General features: G+C 40.2%; 1 protein-coding gene across 1 annotated transcript in view; it reads left to right on the top strand.

The window, feature by feature from the left end:
- RNF217 (ring finger protein 217) overlaps positions 1-21,947 on the top strand; it is a 123,623-nt gene that overhangs the window by 65,794 nt on the left and 35,882 nt on the right. Inside the window, exons 2-3 of the mRNA XM_020878873.2 lie at positions 7,372-7,605; positions 21,762-21,926. Coding sequence (XP_020734532.2) covers positions 7,372-7,605; positions 21,762-21,926 — 399 coding nt within the window. The remainder of the gene's footprint in view (positions 1-7,371; positions 7,606-21,761; positions 21,927-21,947) is intronic.

The following is a 21,947-nucleotide window of genomic DNA, read 5'->3' as shown; positions in this document are numbered from 1 at the left end:
CCTTCCTTCTCCCACTAGAGTAATACTGATTGTTAATCTTTGGTACTGGATTAAATGGATTTACTAAGTCACTTCAGTTGTGTCTAAGTCACTTCAGTCGTGTCTGACTCTTTGCGACCCTATGGACTGTAGCCCACCAGTCTCCTCTCTCCATGGGGATTCTTCAGACAAGAAGACTAAGGTTGCCGTGCCTTCCTCCAAGGGATCTTCCCAATCTAAGGTTCAAACTTGTGTCTTTTACGCATACCTGCATTGGCAGGCAGGTTCTTTATCACTGGCGCCACCTGGGAAGCCCAGAACATTAACTCATAGAGTCCTCTAAACAACCAAATTCTATTGGTGAATTCCAGTTTTTACAGATGCTGGGCAAGGGACACATTTAGCAACTAGTGAAGGACCAGGGCTTTTCAGGTGGCACAGTGGTAAAGAACCCTCCTGCAGTTATTCAATCTGGAAGAAATGGGGGGTTTTATATCTTTATTTCTTACTATTTTATTTTCAGTTTTCTTTTTCTCTTCTTGCATTGGCTAGCTCTAGTCAATGTTTAGTAACAGTGGCAGTGCATATTCACTTCATTTCCAGTCTTGAGAAAAAAACTTTCAATATTTCATCATGGAGTATTATGTTTACTATAGGTTTTCTTATATATACTCTTTATTAGATTAAGGAAGTTTTCATTCTTTTTAGTTTGCTAAGATTTTAGCATAACTGAATGTTGAATTTATCAAATAACCTTTCCTCTTTCTACTGAGAAAATCATATGATGTTTCTCCTTTATTTTATTAATGTGTGAGTTAATGGCAATGGGTTTTTGAATGTTGTCATTCTTGCATTCTTGGAATAAACCCGCTTTGATTATATTATCTTTTTCATGCATTATCTGGATTGATTTGTTAATGTTTTGTTTAGAATTTTTGTATCTGTGTTTACAAAGAGATCAGTCAGTAGTTTTTCTTGGTTGCAATATCCTTATCAGATTTTGGTATCATGAGTATGCTGGCCTCATAAAACAACCTGAGTAGTGATCCCTCCCCCTCTTTTTATCATTATTCACTAAGAGTAGTTGGGTAGTGTCAGTTTTATTTCATCCTTAAGTTCTTAGTAGAATTTACCACCTGGAGCTGAAGTTTTCTGTGTGGGAATATCTTTTTTCTCTGTTGCTTTTTAAGTTACTTTCTTTGCATTTGGTACTTGGCGCTTTTACCTTAATGTGTCTAAGTGTGATTTTTATCAAAGGCATCTAGCACAATGATCTGTGATATCTTCTGAGCAAACAAAAGAGCATATTTATCAGGAAAGCAGCCATCTTCCTCTCATTAATGATAAAATTATGGAGAACTCCATGAACCTAAAAAGGAATCTGCCTTTATGGTGTTCCACAAAGTAATTAATGCGCAGAAAGTGAAAGTGGAAGTCACTCAGTCGTGTCTGACTCTTTGCGACCCCATGGACTGTAGAATCCTCCAGGCCAGCATACTGGAGTGGGTAGCCTTTCCCTTCTCCAGAGGATCTTCCCAGCCCAGGGATTGAACCCAGGTCTCCCACATCGCAGGTGGATTCTTTACCAGCTGAGCCACGAGAGAAGCCCAATGCACAGAAAGTGCTTCTAACAGTGCCTGGCATAGACGAGGTGCTGCATACATTTCATGACTGTTGTTATTGCTTTCATTGTATTCTCTTCTCCTCTGCCATATTAATGTGCTTCTTTTTAATGATAGAGGGAATCTGAAATCACTTGGTCTTAAGTGAACAAAAGACTGTATAAAGCACACTGTCATGACCAACCAAAACCAAGATCAAAACATATAAACCATGCATTTGATAAACTAAGCCTCGAAGTCCAAGGTTTATACTTTCTCTGTCTTTTTCTTTGGAAGAGTTAATTAATTAATCTGTCACTTTTCCAGTTATCTCCCTCACCTGTATCACTGAATTACTTTTCAGTTCTCCCAAGTGGCAAATTAGCCATCTAGCTTGAACATTTTAAGTGGGTAACTCTGTCTCTTAATAACGCCCTTGGAGACTGTTGTAGAATTAGATAATTTTGTCTTCAAGAATGGACATGCTTTTGTTCAGATTTGGAGAGCATATTTTCCAGTGATATAAATAGTAGTATTAGCATTGAACACAACAGAAATTTAGGCCTTTGTTTTAATTATACTAAGTACAAAAAATTCTGTAAATAGAAGTTAGATGACATGACTGAAACTAAGTTGATATTAAAGAATTATTGTCATTTTAAAAAATACTTGGTTGTGGACTCTGGGAGAAGGCGAGGGTGGGATGTTTCAAAAGAACAGCACTGAAACATGTATATTATCTAGGGTGAAACAGATAACCTGCCCAGGTTGGGTACATGAGACAAGTGCTCGGGCCTGGTGCACTGGGAAGACCCAGAGGGATCGGGTGGAGTGGGAGGGGGGACTGGGATGGGGAATGCATGTGGATCCATGGCTGGTTCATTTCAATGTATAACAAAAACTACTGTAATGATGTAAAGTAATTAGCCTCCAACTAATAAAAATAAAAATAAATAAATAAATAAATAAATAAATTAAAAAAAAAATAAAAAAATAAAAAATACTTGGTATAGTGATTATATATTTTTAAAGATTTCTTATTTTCTTTAGACTCATACTGAAATATTTATGAGTAAAATGACATGATGTCTGGTATTTGGAGTAAATAATATGGGAGGACTGTAGTAGGTCAGGGCAGAGGAAAAATAAACTTGACCAAGCTGAAGCGTGGGTACTTAAGGGTGAAGGGTTCATAAGACCAATCTGAAGACTTGTGAATATGTATATGTGTTCCTAATATTTTTTAAATGTTGGGATAGAATATTAAATGAATTAATACCACTAAATTCCAAATTGCTAGAAGGGGCTATCAACACAAGTTTAATTACTGTATTCTCAAGTTCTGTGAGGGCAGGATTCATGGTTTAAGCTACCTTGTATCCTGGACTCTTATATCCTTTACCTGTAGAATTATAGGAATTTAATATATGTTTTGTGGATGAATTAATGATTTTTACTAAATTTGCAGTGAGTCATTTCCAGGAAGTATCACATATCCATGTAAACTATGTTTTATTAGAAATTCTCAGGGAGTATTAATAGCACCCACCAATCATCAGGTTATTTCAAGCCAAAAACCTGGAATTCTTGACTCCTGCCTTTACTCCATCCTCCAAATCTGGTTCATCACCACAACCCATTGGTTCCGTTTCCGAAATGCATGTCATGTCTGGCTACCTCTTGCTACCTAGTTCAGCCACCTGTCGTCCGCTGCCTGCATTAATGCGGTAGTCAAGTGCCACTGGGGGAAAGAAACAGGTACCATCCAGAGACCTACTGTCCCCCTCTCTGGGCCCGTGTATTCTCCGGGAAGAGCCAGGATGGTTTCTTTGTAAAGTGTAAGTCAGGGTATGCCCCTCCTCCTCAGAAAACCAGTCAGCGATTCATGGTAACTGAGAGTAGGATCCACGCTCCCTGTCACAGCCAGCAGGGTCTGCGATTCTGGCTCACGTGGTACGTGTCAGTTGCTCAGTTCTGTTCCCTGCACACAGGCGCCGCGGCACTTTCTGCCCTGGAGCCATGGGCCTTGTTTTCTTAGCCATTCAGTCCCTCCTGCAAGTTCTCCGCATGACCGGCCCTTTCGTTCTTGGCCATCACCTCTTCGGAGGTATCTTCTTTGATGTGTAGTTCCTTCATAGGCAGACGGATTCCAGTCTACCTGATTCATTTACTTGTTTATCATGTTTCCTCCAGTAGAGACCCTGTGTCTCTTTCTCTCTGTCTTCTCATTTCCCCAGAATCCATGATAACAAGCCAAACCTGTAGAAACCACTTTTAGTTGATATCTAAGCTGTCATCAATTGTAGGATGCAGTATTATATTATGTGTCTCTAAGAAAATTAAAATGATACTAATTAAACTATGGCACAGTGTTAAATACTATCAATTGTAAGATAGTCTTGACTTTTAAAATATTAAAATGTTGAAAAAATGCATCCTTGTTGAATTATGTACCTTGTTGAATAAATAAATGAACATCCTTTACTCAATTATGATTATTATTTTTTAGTGACCTTTTGAGGAAATAGTTCTGAAAAAATAGACATTACAAGCCAGAGAATGCCTGGGTCATGAGTAGTGTTTTATTATGAAAAAGGGGATGTTAGTATGAAGAAGTATGAATAATGCTTGTATGAGTAATTGTTCCAACTGCCAGTTATTAGCTTACCAGCAATAATTGTTCCAAACTGCCAATTATTATCTTACCAGCAATAATTCAAATTTTATAGGCCCCGAGTGGGCCAGGAAACTTGAATTCTTAACAGACACTCTGAGAGACTCATGCAATTTGGAAGTAGATTCAGGCCCTGTGTTGTAAAAGGAGGGAAGACAAAAAAAATAGGAGGTTGGGATTAACATACACACACTACTATATATAAAATAAATAATCAACAAGGACCTACTATATAGCACAGGGAACTCTACTCAATTCTCTGTAATAACCTACATGGGAAAATAATCTGGAAAAGAATAGATATATGTATATGTATAACTAAATTATTTTGCTCTACACCTGAAACTAACACTCCACTGTAAATCACTGTAAATCACTGTAAATCAACTATTCTTGCATGCATGCTCAGTTGTGTCTCTTTGTGACTCCATGGACTGTAACCCACCAGGCTCCTCTCTCCATGAAATTTTCCAGGCAGGAATACTGGAGTGGGTTGCCATTTCCTACTCCAGGGGACCTTCCCAACTCAGGATCAAACCCGCATCTCTTGCATCTCCTGCATTAGCAGGCAGATTCTTTACCACTGTGCCACCTGGGAAGCCCAAATCAACTATATGCCAATATAAAATAAAAATTAAAATGAAAGAAAAACATAAAAGCTAATAAAAAGGGAAGAATACAAAAAAAAAGGAGGGAAGACAGAAAAGATGGGGAGAGGCATTGGAGAGTTGGTAGTGGGAGGGTAGTGGGACATTATCATATTGCTTCTGTGTAATATGAGATCGTTTGACTCAGTGTAGCAGAGATTTTGGGGCTTTCAGAGAGAAGAGAAGGTATGAAGTAGGCAAAATGCAGAGGGTGCTAAGCAAAAGGAGCCTGTTCTTTGGAAATGCAATAGACTTGCAGGCAGATATTTGAGAAGTATGAAGAAGACAAGGCTTTGTTTGGACATCAGACGGTAGGTGTCCCAGTATGATATGAACGCCTGCTGCTGACAGAGGAGCAAGATGACCCATTCCCTTGAGCTGCTTGGATTGTCTGGTCCTGTACCACATTCCATTTCTTTAAGACCAGACTACCTGGGTGGCTGTGAAATTACTGCTTCCATTGTTAGTGTTTATTTGCTTAAATAAATTTAGCGGCAAGGGGCTGTTGTTAAACATTGACCTGGGAGTAAAATATTCCAGCTCTTACTCCCGCAAGTATGCAGCTTCCCAGTAAGCAGGAGTCACTGGAGATGTACCAAGTGAACTTTTCTGTGTGGGATGACAAGAGATTGTCTTTTCACATGCAGAAAACTAAAGTTTTCAATTTTCACAGGTGTCTACTTCAGACTCCTAAGGTGGCTCCATACTCTGCCCTCTTGTTCGGATCCCAGTTTATCTGCACAGCCTCTGACTTCAGCTGTAACTGAAAATAATTTAATATAAAACATAATTTGGGTTGTAATAACTAACAAGTATAGTAATAAGATCTGATTGTAACCATAAGCAGACTCATCAAACAAGTAGAAAAAATTGCTTTGGGCTAATACTTGAAAAGCATCTTTGGACCATCTTTGTACAATAGTAGCATAAGATGATATGGAAACTTACATTTCAACAGGTCAGTACTAATAAGGTGGCTTATCCAAAGTTAGATTTTTTTCATTATCAATCTGGCTTATGTTCTTTACTGATATTAATTATGTCGTTGCCAGGCATCCTATAGAGTGTAGCTTCTTACCTACCTTTCCTCGAGATAAACAGCAAAGTTCAAAGTTACTATGAACTTAGGGTCTTTGTTAATGGCTCTTTATAGATGTTTTCTTTACCCAGATCAGGTGACTTTTTCGCATTCCTCTCTCCATCTTAATAGTGGACTTTTCTCACTAAGGTCAATGAGTTTCACCTTCTCAAAATGTCAAGTTCACCAAGCGAGAAAGAAATGGTTTGGGGTTGTTTTCCATTTAGGGCTTTCCCTGCCTCCCTTTACTACTCTAAGATGGGCAAAAAGAGACTATGATACCAGGAATGTAAAGGGTTTTTGTTACTATTTATGGAAAACAAGCCTAAGTCATCCTTAAAAAGTAGTTTATTGTTTTTAATCCTTTGAAACTTAATTGTGTCCACACTTTGTACTTGGATCTTATACTGTAATTTTTAATGCTAGCCATTTTTTGAGTTCTCTACCAAATAAATAGTAAATGTATCATTCCAGTACATTCCCTCTCCCGTCTCCTAATCTAACTCTGTAGTTCTTTGAAGGAGTTTATTTTATAAATTACTTCAGAAGCAGTCAAATCTCAGAGGGATTTCTTTACAGTGTTATGATTGGTTTAATTTTCTTACTTGTTTGTATAATTCTCATGACATGGGAACAGTTATATGTTCTTTACCTGGGAAAGTCAGGGGAAAGGGTTTTTTCTTTTTAGCAATAATTTTTAGACTACTGGATGTTGCATATATAAGTAAAATCCTATTTTTTTTTTTTTTTTTGGTCTTCTTAAAGTTATATGTGCCCTAAGTCTAGTGCTGAGTAAGGCTATGGTAAGAAAAATTTGAGCTTCCCTGGTGGCTGAGATGATGAAGAATCTGCCTGCAATGCAGGAGACCTGGGTTTGATCCCTGGGTCTGGAATCAATATCCCTGGAGAAGGAAATGGCAACCCACTCCAGGATTCTCGCCTGGGAAATCCTATGGACAGAGGAGCCTGGCAGGAACTTTGTAGTAAGGTTGAAAAATCTGAAACACCTTTTCATCCAAGCTGTTCTTTTATTTGGTTCATTGTCTGAATGCTGTCTCATCCTGCAGGTTGCAGAGCATTGAATGATAATTTGCTTCCCAGGTGAGCCTGTGATGTAGGCCCATTCCAGTTATCATATTTGATAATCATTTTATTTAATGATAGAGAATGCTTAAATACCCTATCAGTCATTTTGGAAACATTATATAGTAATTATTTGGTATCACCTGACATAGGTACCAAAGTGATTATCATTTATTATGTTACGGAATCATGAAAAGTGACAGATAATCTTTTGCTATAATTATGAAATAAGCATTACCATATGAAAAAAGAAGAGAACTGTAATAACCAGTGCCTTTTTTTTTCTCTCCCATTTGTTCTTTCACACAGGTGCAGCTTGGCCAAGTGGAAATCAAATGCCCTATCACTGAGTGCTTTGAATTCCTGGAAGAAACAATGGTTGTCTATAACCTGACACATGAAGACTCTATCAAATACAAGTACTTCTTGGAACTTGGCCGTATTGATGCCAGCACCAAGCCATGTCCGCAGTGCAAGCACTTTACAACCTTCAAGAAAAAAGGACATATTCCCACCCCTTCCAGATCAGAAAGCAAATACAAAGTAAGCATGTTCCCCAGAGTTGTGGGTTAAATGTCACATAATGAGAGCAGCCTAGTTAGGCCAACTTGTGGTAGGCATTAAGTGGGCTTCCTTCCCCTATCAGAGTCCAAGGTGAGTATACAACGGCTGTAATTCTGAAACTGTGTGGTTTGGGGATGCTGCTAATAGGAGGGTACTCTTGAGGATTTACTTAAAGTTCTCCTTTGGCTTTACCCTGTTTAAAATCCACTCATAGCCAAATAAAAAGACTAATTTTTAAAGTAATTATCACTGCTATTACTAAATATTAAATAAATGTGTCTTAGTTGCTCAGTCGTGTCCGACTCTTTGTGACTCCATGGACTGTAGCCTACCAGGCTCCTCTATCCATGGAATTTTCCAGGCAAGAATACTGGGGTGGGTTGCCATTCCCTTCTCCAGGGAATCTTCCAGACCCAGGGATCAAACCCAGGTCTCCCACAATGTAGGCAGATGCTACCTACCATCTGAGGTTTTTTTTCAGTGGACCCAATGTGACTCTATATCTGTAATAAGTAAAGTAGTGTAATATGCTATTTATTCCTTTATTCAGCAAATACAAAAAGCCAGTATATGCTGGGCAGTGTGCTAAGTTTGGGGGATTCAGTGGCAAATGTGACATAGTCCTTGCTCACAAGATGTCTAATGAAGGTGAGAGCGTCATGTGTTCTAAGATGATGGTGCAGTGTGAGAGGTCGTAAGGGGGAAAGGCAGGGGTGGGATGCGCTGGGAGGTCGGGATTAGCGTATATACACTGCTGATGCTATGTATCAAATAGGTGACTAATGCAAACCTACTGTGTAGCACAGGGACCTTTATTCAGTGCTCTGTGATGACGTAAATGGGAAGGAAATCCAAAAAATGAGGGGATGTATGTATATGTACAGCCGATTCCCTTTGCTAGATGGTAGAAACTAATGCAACTCTCCTCCAATGAAAACTTAAAAGAAATATGAGTAGTCATCAAACAAAAACGTGAAGCCCAGGAGACTTGTGCTCTGAGAACACTGACAGAGGAGGGGGTCTGGCGTGTCAGGAAAGGCTTCCTGGAGAAGATGCAGTTCTCCAGGCGGATACACAGGGGAAAGCTTTTCAGAGCAAGGGAGGAGTCGGTGCCAGGCCCAGAGGCTGGGGCAGGCATGCTGAAAGGAAGTGCTTGGTACAAAGCTAGTGGAAAGAGAATAACTTTAAGAATGGGCAGCAGGTCTGGTGTTTAAGAGTAGATCATGTTGAGTCTTTCACCTTGTGCTCAGGCTTGAATTTAAGTCTGCTGGCATTACAGAAAGATCATTCTGGCAGCATATGGAAGATATCAGAAGGCAGGACTGAGGCAGGGAAACACAGCAACAACAGCGGGAGCAAACCCTTGCTTCACTGCCCAACTGTGTGTTAGAATCTCCTGGGGAGCTTTCAGTCACCAGTTGCTCAGTCCCTAAGCCCTCCCTAACAACTATCTTCCACATTTTTGAACCTTACCAAGTGGCTCAAATAGGCAGCAGAACTGGGAACCTTGGCAATAAATGAAGCAGAAATAAATACAAACTCAATGTTGTTGATCAAGAAGCAGTTAAAAGTCTTGGTAATAGGTGAGAGATGAAAATCTCCAAGTGAAACTTTTTTATTTTTTTATATTTATTAAGCAGCTCAAAAATAAAGCCTAGTATAGATTTGGGGGGTGGTTATTATTGTTTTACTATTATAGAAGAGATGATCTATAACAGAAGGAGTAAATAATCCCCCTGTTCTGTACTCTACAGAGTTCTAGGGATAATTCAGATAATTTCTGAAGCAGTGATTTTTTTACTACTTAGTACAGTGTTTTATACGGAGAAGGAAATGGCAACCCACTCCAGAATTCTTTCCTGGGAAATCCCATGGATAGAAGAGGCTGGGGGGGCTACAGTCCATGAGGTCTCAAGAGTCAGACATGACTTAGTGACTAAACCACCACCACCCACAGTGTTCACATAGCATTTCCATCATTAAACTTCCAAGTTCTCACATTAGCGTTAACTACCTCATTTACATGCCCATACCTGTCTGGATCTTATGAGTAAAGGGAACACGGACATGGTTACTCTAGCAAAGGAACGGTGACATTCATGATTACAGTATGGCACCCTAAATGAGATTAATAGTGTCATTCTTTGGGATTAACCAATGGTTATTTGTTAGGTTGACTGTATTTTTTAAAATTCAGATTTCCCAATAACAGAATCCAAATTGGTACAGTTTGTCATAATTTTAAGAGTAGTAAATTCAAGTACTTGAATGCAGTAAATTGCATCATAAGGCAACTGAAACAGAGAAAAGTTTACTGCTAGTATCTAACATGTTCGAGCAATGTAAAATCTCTTCATAATATTCCTTAGAGTCTATATTGTGTTTTGTATATATTGATGAAACCCTTAAAATTTATATTTCAATATTCTTTCTGAGTCAAGTCATATTAATAATATCCTGATCCAAGATGTCATTCTTTGAGGATTTATTGTGGTTTCTGCTGTCAGTTCAGAGGCACTTAACATCCAAGGTTAAAATTGCTTCAAAATATTATAGCTATTTTATACCAGGAAATACTTTTAGTGGATTTCCAGGTGGCTCAGTGGTAAAGAATCTGCCTGCCATTGCAGGAGACAGATTTGATCCCTGGGTCGGGAAGATTGCTTGGAGTAGGAAATGGCAACCCACTCCAGCATTCTTGCGTGGAAAGTTCCATGGATAGAGGAGCCTGGCGGGCTATAGTCTGTGGGGTCACAAAGAGTCAGAGACGATTGAGTATGCACCCATATACTTTTTAGTATATCACACATGTTATATCATATTTGAATATTCCATTGAAATAGATTTTTGTAAGTTTTTTGTACTCTGCAGATGGAAAAAGGATAAACAGGCTATACCAGCAAGCAGGAACAAGAACTCTTAAGGTCCAGCTTATCTTTCCAGGCCCTCACTCAACATCTTTTGGCAAAAGTTCAGTGAATAGAGCTTTTCATTATGTTCTGAACTCCACAAAATTCTTATTATATGAAATAGAACAAGCACATTCCTGAATTGAGAAACTTACGTTGAGACAACCTTGCCTGTGGACAAATCCAGTCTTTCTCATTCCTAACATTTGTCTTCTCACTCCTGAAACTCATGAGGCCAAGAAGTTTTACCATTCCATTTCTATGAGATTGATTTCACTTGCCATTTAGAAATCTAATTTCTAACCTAAACAGTTTCTGTAATTCATTAATGCGGCTCCAAATGCATGTTAATACAGAGAACTAGTTAGCTTGGAGAAAATAAAAGCGACTGGGCTCTAACGGTGCTCAGATGACGCCTGGAGACAGGTACATCACCAGCACCTGAAGGTTTTCTCCATAGCAATTATCATCTGGGATTTTATGGTGTATTTGTGTGGTTATTTGCTTAAAGTCTCTCCCACTGGTCTCTAGGAGACCAGGTCCAGGCTTGCTTACTGCTGATAACCTGTGTCAAGCACTCTGTCTGATAGAGTATTCTCTCAAAATACATTTCATGAGGGAACTAATCAATGGACCAGTGCATAAATAATAATGTGCACTGTAATAAATGTGGGTGGAAAATGCTGATCTCATAGGAGAAGAAAGGGTAGGAGAGGTTGGGAAAGCTTCACTAAAGGGCAAATGCATTAAGCTAAACCTTGAAATGTTGAATTTGCTCTGCTGGAGAAGGTGGGTCAGAGCACAGGCTTCAAACCAGATTTAAATTCTCAGCCTGCCATGTGCTAGCTCTGTAACCTTAAGTAGAGCTTCTGCACCTTTTACTGGTGGTAGACATAATAGCTGTCAGAAGAGTGTAATAAGGATTACATAAGATCACACATACAAAGTGCATAGCACCATGTCTGATATATCCTAAGTGCTCAACACATGCTAGAAATTAGTATGCTTATTATCATTATTAGGAAAAGTCAGCAGAATGAACAACCCTGGGTTATTAGGAGGGGGTGGAGGCGTCAAAAGGAATAGAGGTGGAGTAAAAGATTGGGTGACTGATGGATGGTCAGTAAAAGGGGGATGAAACAGACTTTAAGTTCATTGAGTTTAAAGAACCTTTGGAGCATCAAAGAGATGTCCAGGAGGCTTGAATCTAATGCTAGGAGTGATCTGATGGGAATCATTCATAGGTGGAAAGAGGAGGAGGTCACTGAATTCACAGAAATGAAAACTATATGTTTGGGAGGTAGGAAAAGTTAGTTTCTCATGGGAAAGAGTAGAGGATTGCAAATAATTTAAATATACTTACTTTACTTCTAGGAGTTTTACTGAGGTATGGGCAATTCTGGCTTTCCTTCTTATTTCCAAGTGTAGACCAAGAAATGATCCCCCTTTTCACATTATTTGGAGTAAGTTGAAGAACATGCATAAATCAACAAGGGAACATGTTGGAAATAATCCTTTCTATGGTTTCCTTGAGGAAAAACTCAGAATCATCGCCACTCTTCCCACAAATATTAAGCTGAACCTTGATAATTCACAGAATGGTGCTCTGACTCATCATAAGGTGAAAAAAGCCCATAAAACATCCTGGGGAAACTCCCTCTGTGTTACCTTATGTCTCATGTATTACTTTCCCTCTTGTAACCATAAATCTTCTGGTTAGAAGTCATAGTTTATAAAACTGCTCAAATGCATTATGTCTTCATGTGAAAGAGAACTTTTCTAAGGTCTTTAAGAATGTAATCAAGTCAATGGGCTTGTTGTTCCTAACTGGTGGACTTTAAAATATGCTTACGTGAAAGGCTGGAATTCTGGAACTACCCGACTCACTTTCTTCCTGTGTCTGTGTTCAGTCTCCAATGACCTGTCCTATACTCCAGAAAGATGCCTCTTTGACAACTTTTGGACTGCTTCTGCACGCTTCCTTAGCATCTCAATTTCTGTCTGGGTTCAGCCAAGGGTTGGCATTGGCAGGGAAGGGGAGAGTGGAAAGAGAGCATAGTGCGTGCATTGTTCTGTCCATGGGATTTCCCAGGCAAGAATACTGGGAGTGGGTTGCCATCTCCTTCTCCAGGGGATCTTTCCAACCCAAGGATCGAACCTGAATCTCCTGCAATGCAGACAAGTCTCCTGCACTGGAGGTGGATTCTTTACCAGCTGAGCCACCAGGGAAGGCCCATTCCCTCCCTGCTTCAGTGCAAAGCTCTAGCAGTAGCTGTGACCCTCCGTGACTGTGGCTTCCCTCTAGATGGTCCTCCCCGCCACCCCCCACCCCCATGTTTCTGATGCTCACTAGGCTCCAGAAAATTCTTCCCTTGTCTCTTTGGTCCTAGGAGTGGCAGTGACTTCCCGCTACTTCTGCTTCTAGGGACCTGCCAGTCCTTTGTTCAAATCCACCTGCACCTCTTCAGTCATATTTTCATTTATGTATACATAGAGTAAAAAGTCAATAGAATGTGCTTAAGCTCCCTTCCAGTAAAGACAATTTGATATTTTTCTTCCGTCTATAAAAATGTTTAAAGCTTTGCCGTGGAAGTGTGGTTAGCGTGCTGCCCTGCTCCTCAGCTTTCCCTCGACACCGTCACTTTAAGTTGACAGTGTTTACAAATCGAGAGTCAGATTGTGCATCTGCCTGGCAAGATCCGTTTAGCTCATGACACACACTGAGTTCTCTTGGCAGTCATGCATCGTGAATGTCAGGAGCTGAGAGAAAACAAGTGTCGTTTCTTAAATGATTGTTGCTAGCACAGATTTGTGAGGGAGATAAAGATGGCATTCTTGATTCTGGTTTGAAGAAGCCATTTGTGGGGAGGGATCAGGTAGGAGGTTGGGATTAACATAGACACACCAAGTGAGTCAAGTCGCTTAGTCGTGTCCGACTCTTTGCGACCCCATGGACTGTAACCTCTCAGGCTCCTCTGGCCGTGGGGTTTTCCAGGCAAGAATACTGGGGTGGGTTGCCTTTTCCTTCTCCAGGGGATCTTCCTGACCCAGGGATCGAACCCGGGTCTCCTGCATGGCAGGCAGATGCTTTACCCTCTGAGCCACCAGGGAAGCTGGTACAGACACACTACTGTATATAAAGTAGATAATCATCAAGGACCTACTGTATAGCGTAGGGAACTCTGCTTAATATTCTGTCATAACCTAAATGGCAAAAGAATCTGAAAAAGAATGTATGTGTGCTTAGTCACTTCAGTCGTGTCCGAGTCTTTGCAACCCAGCGGACATTAGCCCACAAGGCTCCTCTGTCCATGAGGTTCTTAGGTGTGAACGCTGGAGTGGGTTGCCGCGCCCTCCTCCAGGGGATCTTCCCGACCCAGGGATCAAACCCATCTCTCCTATGTCTCCTAGGTTGGCAGGCGGGTTCTTTACCACTAGCATTACCTGGACACCCCTTAAGAAGATCAGATGTATACGTATAACTGTATCACTTTGCTGTATACCTGAAATTAATACTATATTGTAAGTCAACTAAACAAAATTTTTTAAAACAGGAAAGCCATCTTAAACAGAGAGTGTTATATATGTGTCCACTGAAAAAAATGTATCATGCTCAATTACGATGCAAGGCCTAATAGTTTTATTAGGATGCATTTGTACCTCTAGTTTCTAATGAGGTGCTTTGCTGAAATTGTTCTTTGTTTCCTTTCTTGACGCATAAATTAGCCATAACATTTTACAGAGCCTTTCCTTGTGCATGAAACTTCTAACAACAAAAGCCAAATATGGAAATTCATTTGAAATTTTAGCCTATATCTGACCTTAAAAAAGAAAAAAAAATACTACAATAGTTGCAACATTAGAGGCTCATAGTTCCTGTGAACTGACCTGTCATAGGATTGAGAACTGTTTTTTTCACTTTATCATATCACCCCTTGGATCTTTAGCACAAGAGGCAAGTGAAGAATCATTTCTTTTTGATGACCTGCTGAATATTGGGTAAAAGTAAGCCAAGTCTGGTGTACATTGTAAAATGTTCTGTAAGATATTAGGACTGTGCATTTCTCACCTACTTTATTCTGTATTCTTACCTTGCCATATTTACCCATTCAGAACTGTAAGGCAGTGGTACCCAACCTTTTTGGCACCTGGCACAGGTTTCGTGGAAGACAGCTTTTTCCATGGACCAGGGGGAGGTGGATGGTGTGGGGATTTACATTTATGTGCATTACATTTATGTGCAGCTACACCTCAAGTCATCAGGGTTTAGATCCCAGAGGCTGGGGACCTTTGCATTAAGGAAACTCCATGCATTAGTCTGTATGTGTGAAAGTGTAAAAGTGTCAGTCGCTCAGTCATGTCTGACTCTTTGTGACCCCGTGGACTGTAGCCCGCAAGTCTCCTCTGTCTGTGGAATTCTCCCGGCGTGAATACTGGAGTGGGTTGCCATTCCCTCCTCCAGGGGATCTTCCGGATCCAGGGATCGAACCCCGTTCACTTGCAGAGCAGGTAGTTCTTTACCGTCTGATCCACCCTGTGCAGCTCCACCTCAGATCATCAGACATTAGATCCCAGAGACTGGGGGCCTTTGCTGTAACGGGATCCCATGCACTAGTCTACATGTGCATAAATTCTCTCTGCAGAATGCCTGCCAAGTGACCATTCACACACTGAAGGCTTCCATTGTCAGGGAACCTGCTACTTACGGAATCATTCCCTTCCGTTTTGAAAGATTCACTGTTACCTTCAGGCTGAGATCTCTTTCTCCTGCTTTACCTGTTGGTCACAGAGAATACTCCCATTTTCTCATGCACACTCTGTACTTAGATGGCCCTCTGGTATCTCTGTGAGAGGTTAGTCTTTTGTGTTGTCTTCTGAGTAGGGCGTCCTTCTGAAAACTGGATGATGTCATCCCACAGTGGCTAGGGAGTTTGGGTTTATACAGATTGGAGCAGAATCTTCCAGGACTTCATATTCATCTATGAAGAGGTGGGTCCTCATAGACTCAGATACTTACTGGGTCTTGCTTTCTAGGTTTAGAGGAAGAGTCTGTAAATGCTTAAAGATGTTTCCAGGCAAGATGGATTAGTATAGAACAGTGATTCTCAAATTAAAGGAAGGAGGAAGGACTCTCTTCAAAGGACAGAATCCCTATTCCCAAGTTCCGATATACTGTCATAGAAAAGCTTGCCTCTCAGTTAAAAACAGAAGTTAGTATTGAAGTGAATGTGTGTACATGCATGCTAAGTCGCTTCAGTTGTGTCCGATTCTTTGCAACCCTCGGGCCATAGCCCATCAGGCTCCTCTGTCTGTGGGATTTTTCCAGGCAAGGATACTGGAGTGAGTTGCTATACCCTCCTCCAGGGGGTCTTCCCAACCCAGGGATCAAACCTGAGTCTGTTATGTCTGCCTGCGTTGGGAGGCAGATTCTTTACCATTAGCTCCACCTATTGTGCAATAAGTTTGTGTCTTGCTTATGTAAAAGGAGCCTGAAAACCAATAAAAGGCAGATGGGTAAGGTGATTTATATGAATAATCACTATCTCCATGTAGGTTATCTTGTCATGTGTTACTCTGCATTTTTGTCCTTATTTGGTCCCCAACCTTTAGGAAAGTTTCCCTTTCATTTTCCAGTTTAGTTTAAGCTGTACTGCGAGAAATTAATGGGAGGGTCACTTGGCCATGTTTGGACCATGTTCAAGGAGCAGTGCCTCATGGAGCTGTGTATTATTGGCACTGCAGTCAGGGTGAGAATCCCAAGTAGCAGGTAAAATCTTAGGGATTAAAAATCAAAACAAGAAGTCGAGTCATCATTCCGTGTAGAGACCCTTCCCCGCTGCCACTCCTGCTGTAAGATTTGATCTAAACAGGAAGCAGATTGTGCTCCTTGAAAGCATTTAAAGCCATGCGTTGCAGACTTCTTTTCTCCTCTCTGTAATACTCAGCACCTCCTCACAATCTCCTCCTCTTCAAGAAAAGTTGTTATGGAACTTTTTCACTAGTGGTAAAGGACACGCCTGCAAGTGCAGGAGACTCAAGAGTTGTGGATTCAATCCCTGGCTTGGGGAGATCCCCTGGAGAAGGGATGGCAACCCACTCCAGTATTCTTGTTTGGAGAAGCCCATGGACAGAGGAGCCTGGCAGGCTATGGTCCATGGGGCCACAAAGAGTCGGACACTAATGAAGTGACGTTTATAATTATGAGATGTCTCAATTACTTACATATACGTTGATTAGTTTCTTTCAGACGCGCTAGTCTGACAGCCATAAATTGTATATGGTTCATATGAGAAGTTTCTGGATCTCAGTGTGCTTTGAAAAACATACTAGGAGTATAGCAACCTTAATGCAAAGCTGATTGGACTCTGTTTATTGGGCACATTGGCGTGATTCAGGGTTGAGCCAGATGAAGTGATACCTCTTTTCAGGTTCCACTATTTCCCCAGTGCACTGTGTTCGCTCAGGCCTCGAAGGCAGCTCCGGTTGGACTCGCTGGCTGCACTGTGATCCCATAACTTGTCCCAGTGACACCGTCAAGGCCTTATTCTTTCTGACTTCTACCCTTTGGTCCTTCCTTGAGGCAATTTTCCCATGGATCGCACTGGTCCAGGCTTCCACTCCAGTAGTTATCACATGGTTTTATAGCCCTTCAGGTTGATATTTTTCTGCGTTTCATTAATTTTTTTGAGGACAATGTTTCCATTCTTTCTGATGTGTCTAAAATCGGTGCACTCAGTATCTGTTATTTGAAGGTGCTCAGTAAGTATTTGTTGAATGTAAAATGAATTGATGAGTGTTTCATTATTGAGTATTTGTCTTAATCTGAAGTTCTGTTAACAATAAAGCAAATTATTCTTGGAAAACCAAGTTAATTCATATTGGCCATGCTACATTTATACATGGACGTTGTCTAATATTTTGAGTTTGATAAGTAAGGATTTTGTGATTTACTTAAAATAATTATGTCTATAGGACTGTATAGTAGTTCATCAAGAAAAAACTTTTCTAGGATGCTCTTTGGTTTTGAATTTTGTATTTATTTTGTGGATTATTTCTTTATTGGCATGATGAACTGTTAAGAGAAAATACCATTTGCTTAGGGCAGGTGGGTTGGTTTAATTTGTCCTCAGAGTGTCATTGTAGCCCAGGATTCTAGAAAAGCTAAGGAAAGTCAAAAGTAAAAAAATGTAATGTAAGGTTCTTTTATTTTTCATGGATTATTGAACGAGTTAATGAAGATTCCTGTCTCTGATAACTTGATTTTTAAAATTCTTGTAGCCTTGCCTGTTGTAGAAGAGTTACACGTTAATCATGATGTTTTGTAAAATGTCATGTGGATATAATATTTAGTAAACTTCATCCAGTAATCTAAGACGGTAATAATACCGTCTCAGCCACTGGTTGTAAATTAGACAAGTTGGTTTTTCTTGGAATTCATGTGATGTTAGCCATTGTGCAATACTTGCTCTGTGCAAAATCATTCATTTTACAAAGAACTTACTCAAGTACCTACCATGTGCCAAAAGTTCTGTGTTACTTAACTCAGGAAATACAGAATGAATGAGAAGCCAGCCTTTGCCCTCTGTGAACTTGTAACCTGTTAGGGAGATTAGACAGCTACATGTCTAATGTAAATTCTATGAGATACCGAAACTGGTTGGGAGAAATAGGCAAGACATCCTGAAGCAAGTAGTATTTGACCCAGTAAAGGTTTCAATAGATTGTGTTCATTGGACTTTTTCCAGTTACGAGAAGCAGGGCTGTGATCTCTCTTAAGCTCCATCACATAATGTATTTTAGTATAAAGCTGCAGGGAAATAGGAAGGACAAGAAAGCAGTCCCAGCTGCACCCACCCCTGCGGGCCTCATGGAGAACTGGACCCTAGCTCTGGGAGCATGGGAGCCCCTCAGTGGTGTTATTAGAAGTGAATGTCTGTTGTTCCCTTCTCTGTGATCTGCACTGTGGTCATCAGGTTTTCTCTGTCTTTGCCCATATGGCAAAGGTAGAGTGCTTGTGTATGTATCCCTGTTTCGCTCCTCAAGAAAAAAAAATCTGGCTTGGCTATCCTCTGTTCACCAGGGAGCATGCTCTGCACAAAGCTCCTGCCAGCTGCCTCGTAGGTTGCTTGCCGGCCAGCAGATCCCTGCTTTTAGCTTAGGGACTCATTCCTGGTGTGATCAGGTGTGGCCACTGCAATGGGGTCACGTCCTATGGAGCTGTGCGTCTCAAACTTTAACGAGGGGACCTTGTGAAACCACAGGCCGTGGTTTAGTAGGTCTGGGGTGGGACATGAATTTTTGTCGGCCATAAGCTCCCAGGTGGTGATGCACTACACTTTGAGTAGCGTGGATCCAGCACGGCAACCTGTGTGTGAATATAATTAATCAGAAGGCAGGCACTCCACGTGGGAAGTCTGTGATTATGGGATGGCATTTCATATGGAGGAAGATGCAGTGTTAATGTCTACAGGTGTTTTGTATGAGTCCAACTTTGAGTATGGTTAAGGTTGGAGTGAATAAGTCATCGTCCAATGAAAAAGTCAGTCTTTAAACAATTTAGGTGCAGTCTTTGAATAACAGGGTGGTTGGGATTGCCTGTTAGTCCTTGTATTATTTTAATCCAAAGTAAGTAAAGTGAAAGTCACTTCGTGTCTGACTCTTTGTGACCCCATGGACTCCAGTCCATGGAATTCTCCAGGCCAGAATACTGGAGTGGGTAGCCTTTCCCTTCTCTAGGGGATCTTCCCAACCCAGGGATTGAACCGGGGTCTCCTGCATTGCAGGCAGATTCTTTACCAACTGAGCTATGAGGGAATCCAAAGAAAGGCAATAGTTATTTTCATGTTTTCAGTGAGGGACAGTAAGCAGGCGAATCTGAATTTAAGCTATTTATTTTCACTTGAGAACTTGGTGCAAAACTCACTTCACAGTTTGCTGCCAAGCCTGTGTTGTCGGTGAGGACTGGCAGTAGGATCTACAGTGAAACTTGATTGTTTATTATGTGATGCTGGAAGCCAGAATCCTGGGATGGACATGAAATACCTGATTCCTTATCATTCTGGTACCTTAGGAGAACCATACATTTCTCATTGTCTTCATTAGAGATCTGTAGATAAGATAGTTCAGCATCAGTCACAAAGATCCTTGAGCCATTATAGTGTCTGACATCCTTTGAGTTAATCCCAGTTTCAAGGCACATGTTACAGTAATTCTTTGGCTATTCGTTTCATAAATATAATCTAAGACTGGCATTAAAAACCAACAAGGTTTTTTATTTTTAATTTAACAATGGTGGAGTTCAGTAATTTAGAATTGTGTATAATGTCTAATAGAAGAGAACTAAATATTCAGGCCCTCTTTCATAGTGGCAGAAGCAAGAGGTAAAGTGAGTCTTTTTTGCTTCCTCATTTCATTCATTATATTAAAAAGTTATATTCATATAGGCCCCATATGATATTTACATGTGTTCTTTATTGTTTTCAGTGATCATTTTACATTGTTTTATTACCTGGAGTTTACCTACTTTGACTCATTCTTCTTACTTTAAGAATAAATTAATTTAATTTTAATGATCAGAAAAGGCAAAAATGGTTATTTTAAATGACTAAAAATTCTCTCTTTAAAAAACACAAGAGGTTTCCTAATTTATCTGCGTAAAATCTTGAAAGGGATTTTCAAAATTAACCTTATATTTATAGTGTTATAGAATTCTAATTTACTGATTAGATTAACCACATGACTTTCTTTAACTTTGACATTTTAATTTTCAATCATCAAAGCAAGAATGCTGTTCAGTATGAGGAAGTGTTTTAACACAATGAAAAGAATGCTGGCCTTGGAGTCACAGTTTTTTACTTGCTATGTTTCTCTGGGCAAGTTATTTAATCTCTGTGAGCATTAGTCTCCTCATCTGTAAACTTAATGATGTTCATACTGACTTTGGAGCATTAGTTTGTTGATAAAAATAAATAATGCATGTAATGCAACATTATCATATAACAGCATTTTAATAAATATACATGAAGATTTTTAAAAATTGATGACAAAATGCTGTTTTCTTTTGCCATCAAGTTAAAAGCAAAAGTATTTTTGTTACTCATATTTTCACAGGAAGAACATTATTTATTCTTGACATAGGTGAATATTATAGTGCTTAGAGTTATAACAGAAGAGTTGACTGTAATTGCCATTCAGTTACCCTATAGATTGGAACCACTGTTTTCAAAAAAAGAAAGTAGTGAGATGATGTACAGTTTACCAAAAGACTTGCTAACTCATCTTCAAAGTATAGTCAGTAAATTCACTGATGCCCAGTGAAGTAAGAAGCAGGAGCATGAGGAGAATAGTCAGTTATCGTTGTTTATAGTGAGATATTTTATTAGTCACTTTAATCAAACAGATAGAAAAGTCAAGTTCTGCCCCTATGTTTCTACAGTGAGGACCAGAAATATGGTTTGAGAGTGGGATACTCCATTGTTATTCAAAACGCAGGAAGTCAGATAAAATGTCTTTCTTGTCAAGAGGAAGACAGATATTTTTAAAACATACACATGCATTCTATACACCTCTGCATAGTGACCATACAAAGACATCTTCTGATAGTTTCCTAGGTACAGGCCACAAGACCACCATACATACAGTTTTCTGGTAAGATCCTTTGTATAATTTTTATAATTAATCTCCCTTATATGAATAGCAAACCAGGGATATCCACTATCATAGCAAATGCTGATGTAGTGGTTCATTTGCTGGTGTGTTTTTTATTTGATGAAACAGCTTGGGCGGGGGGGCTTTGATTTTATAAAAGTGAGTGAAGCCAAGAGCAGTGGAAATGCCTGGGAAACTGGTTCAAGGGCCAGGCAAGTTCAAGGGTGGTAGCCTGAGGGGGATTCGGGGCATTTTGACCTTCAGATTTTACCTCTGTGCTTCAATCTGAGGGCTTTTCTTAAGGCCAAATTGATTTCCAAAACATCCCAAGTGTTTAATTCTACTGAGGTCTACAGACAGCCAGATCACCCAGGCCAAAGCAATTCTTTCCTCCTTTAATATAAGAATAGTCATATCTTACTATAGTTTTGGTTTTATCCAGGGGCGGTGGAGGGCGCGGTATTTTAAATTTGGACCAATTACAGCCTTTCAGCTAATTTCTCCAAGCATCACCATTCTTATCTTCTTAGACACTTGAAATATATCCACCAGTACTTAACGTTACTTTTCCTTACACAGATCCAGTGCCCCACTTGCCAATTCGTCTGGTGTTTTAAGTGCCACTCTCCTTGGCATGAAGGTGTTAACTGCAAGGAGTACAAGAAAGGAGACAAGCTGCTGCGCCACTGGGCCAGCGAGATCGAGCGCGGGCAGAGGAATGCCCAGAAGTGTCCGAAGTGCAAGGTGAGACCGCCTCGGGGGGAA

The sequence above is a fragment of the Odocoileus virginianus genome, chromosome 19 (genome assembly GCF_023699985.2).
Source record: "Odocoileus virginianus isolate 20LAN1187 ecotype Illinois chromosome 19, Ovbor_1.2, whole genome shotgun sequence".
Classification (NCBI taxonomy): domain Eukaryota; kingdom Metazoa; phylum Chordata; class Mammalia; order Artiodactyla; family Cervidae; genus Odocoileus; species Odocoileus virginianus.
Note: the sequence above shows the minus strand (reverse complement) of the source record. Positions and strands in the feature narration are given on the sequence as shown.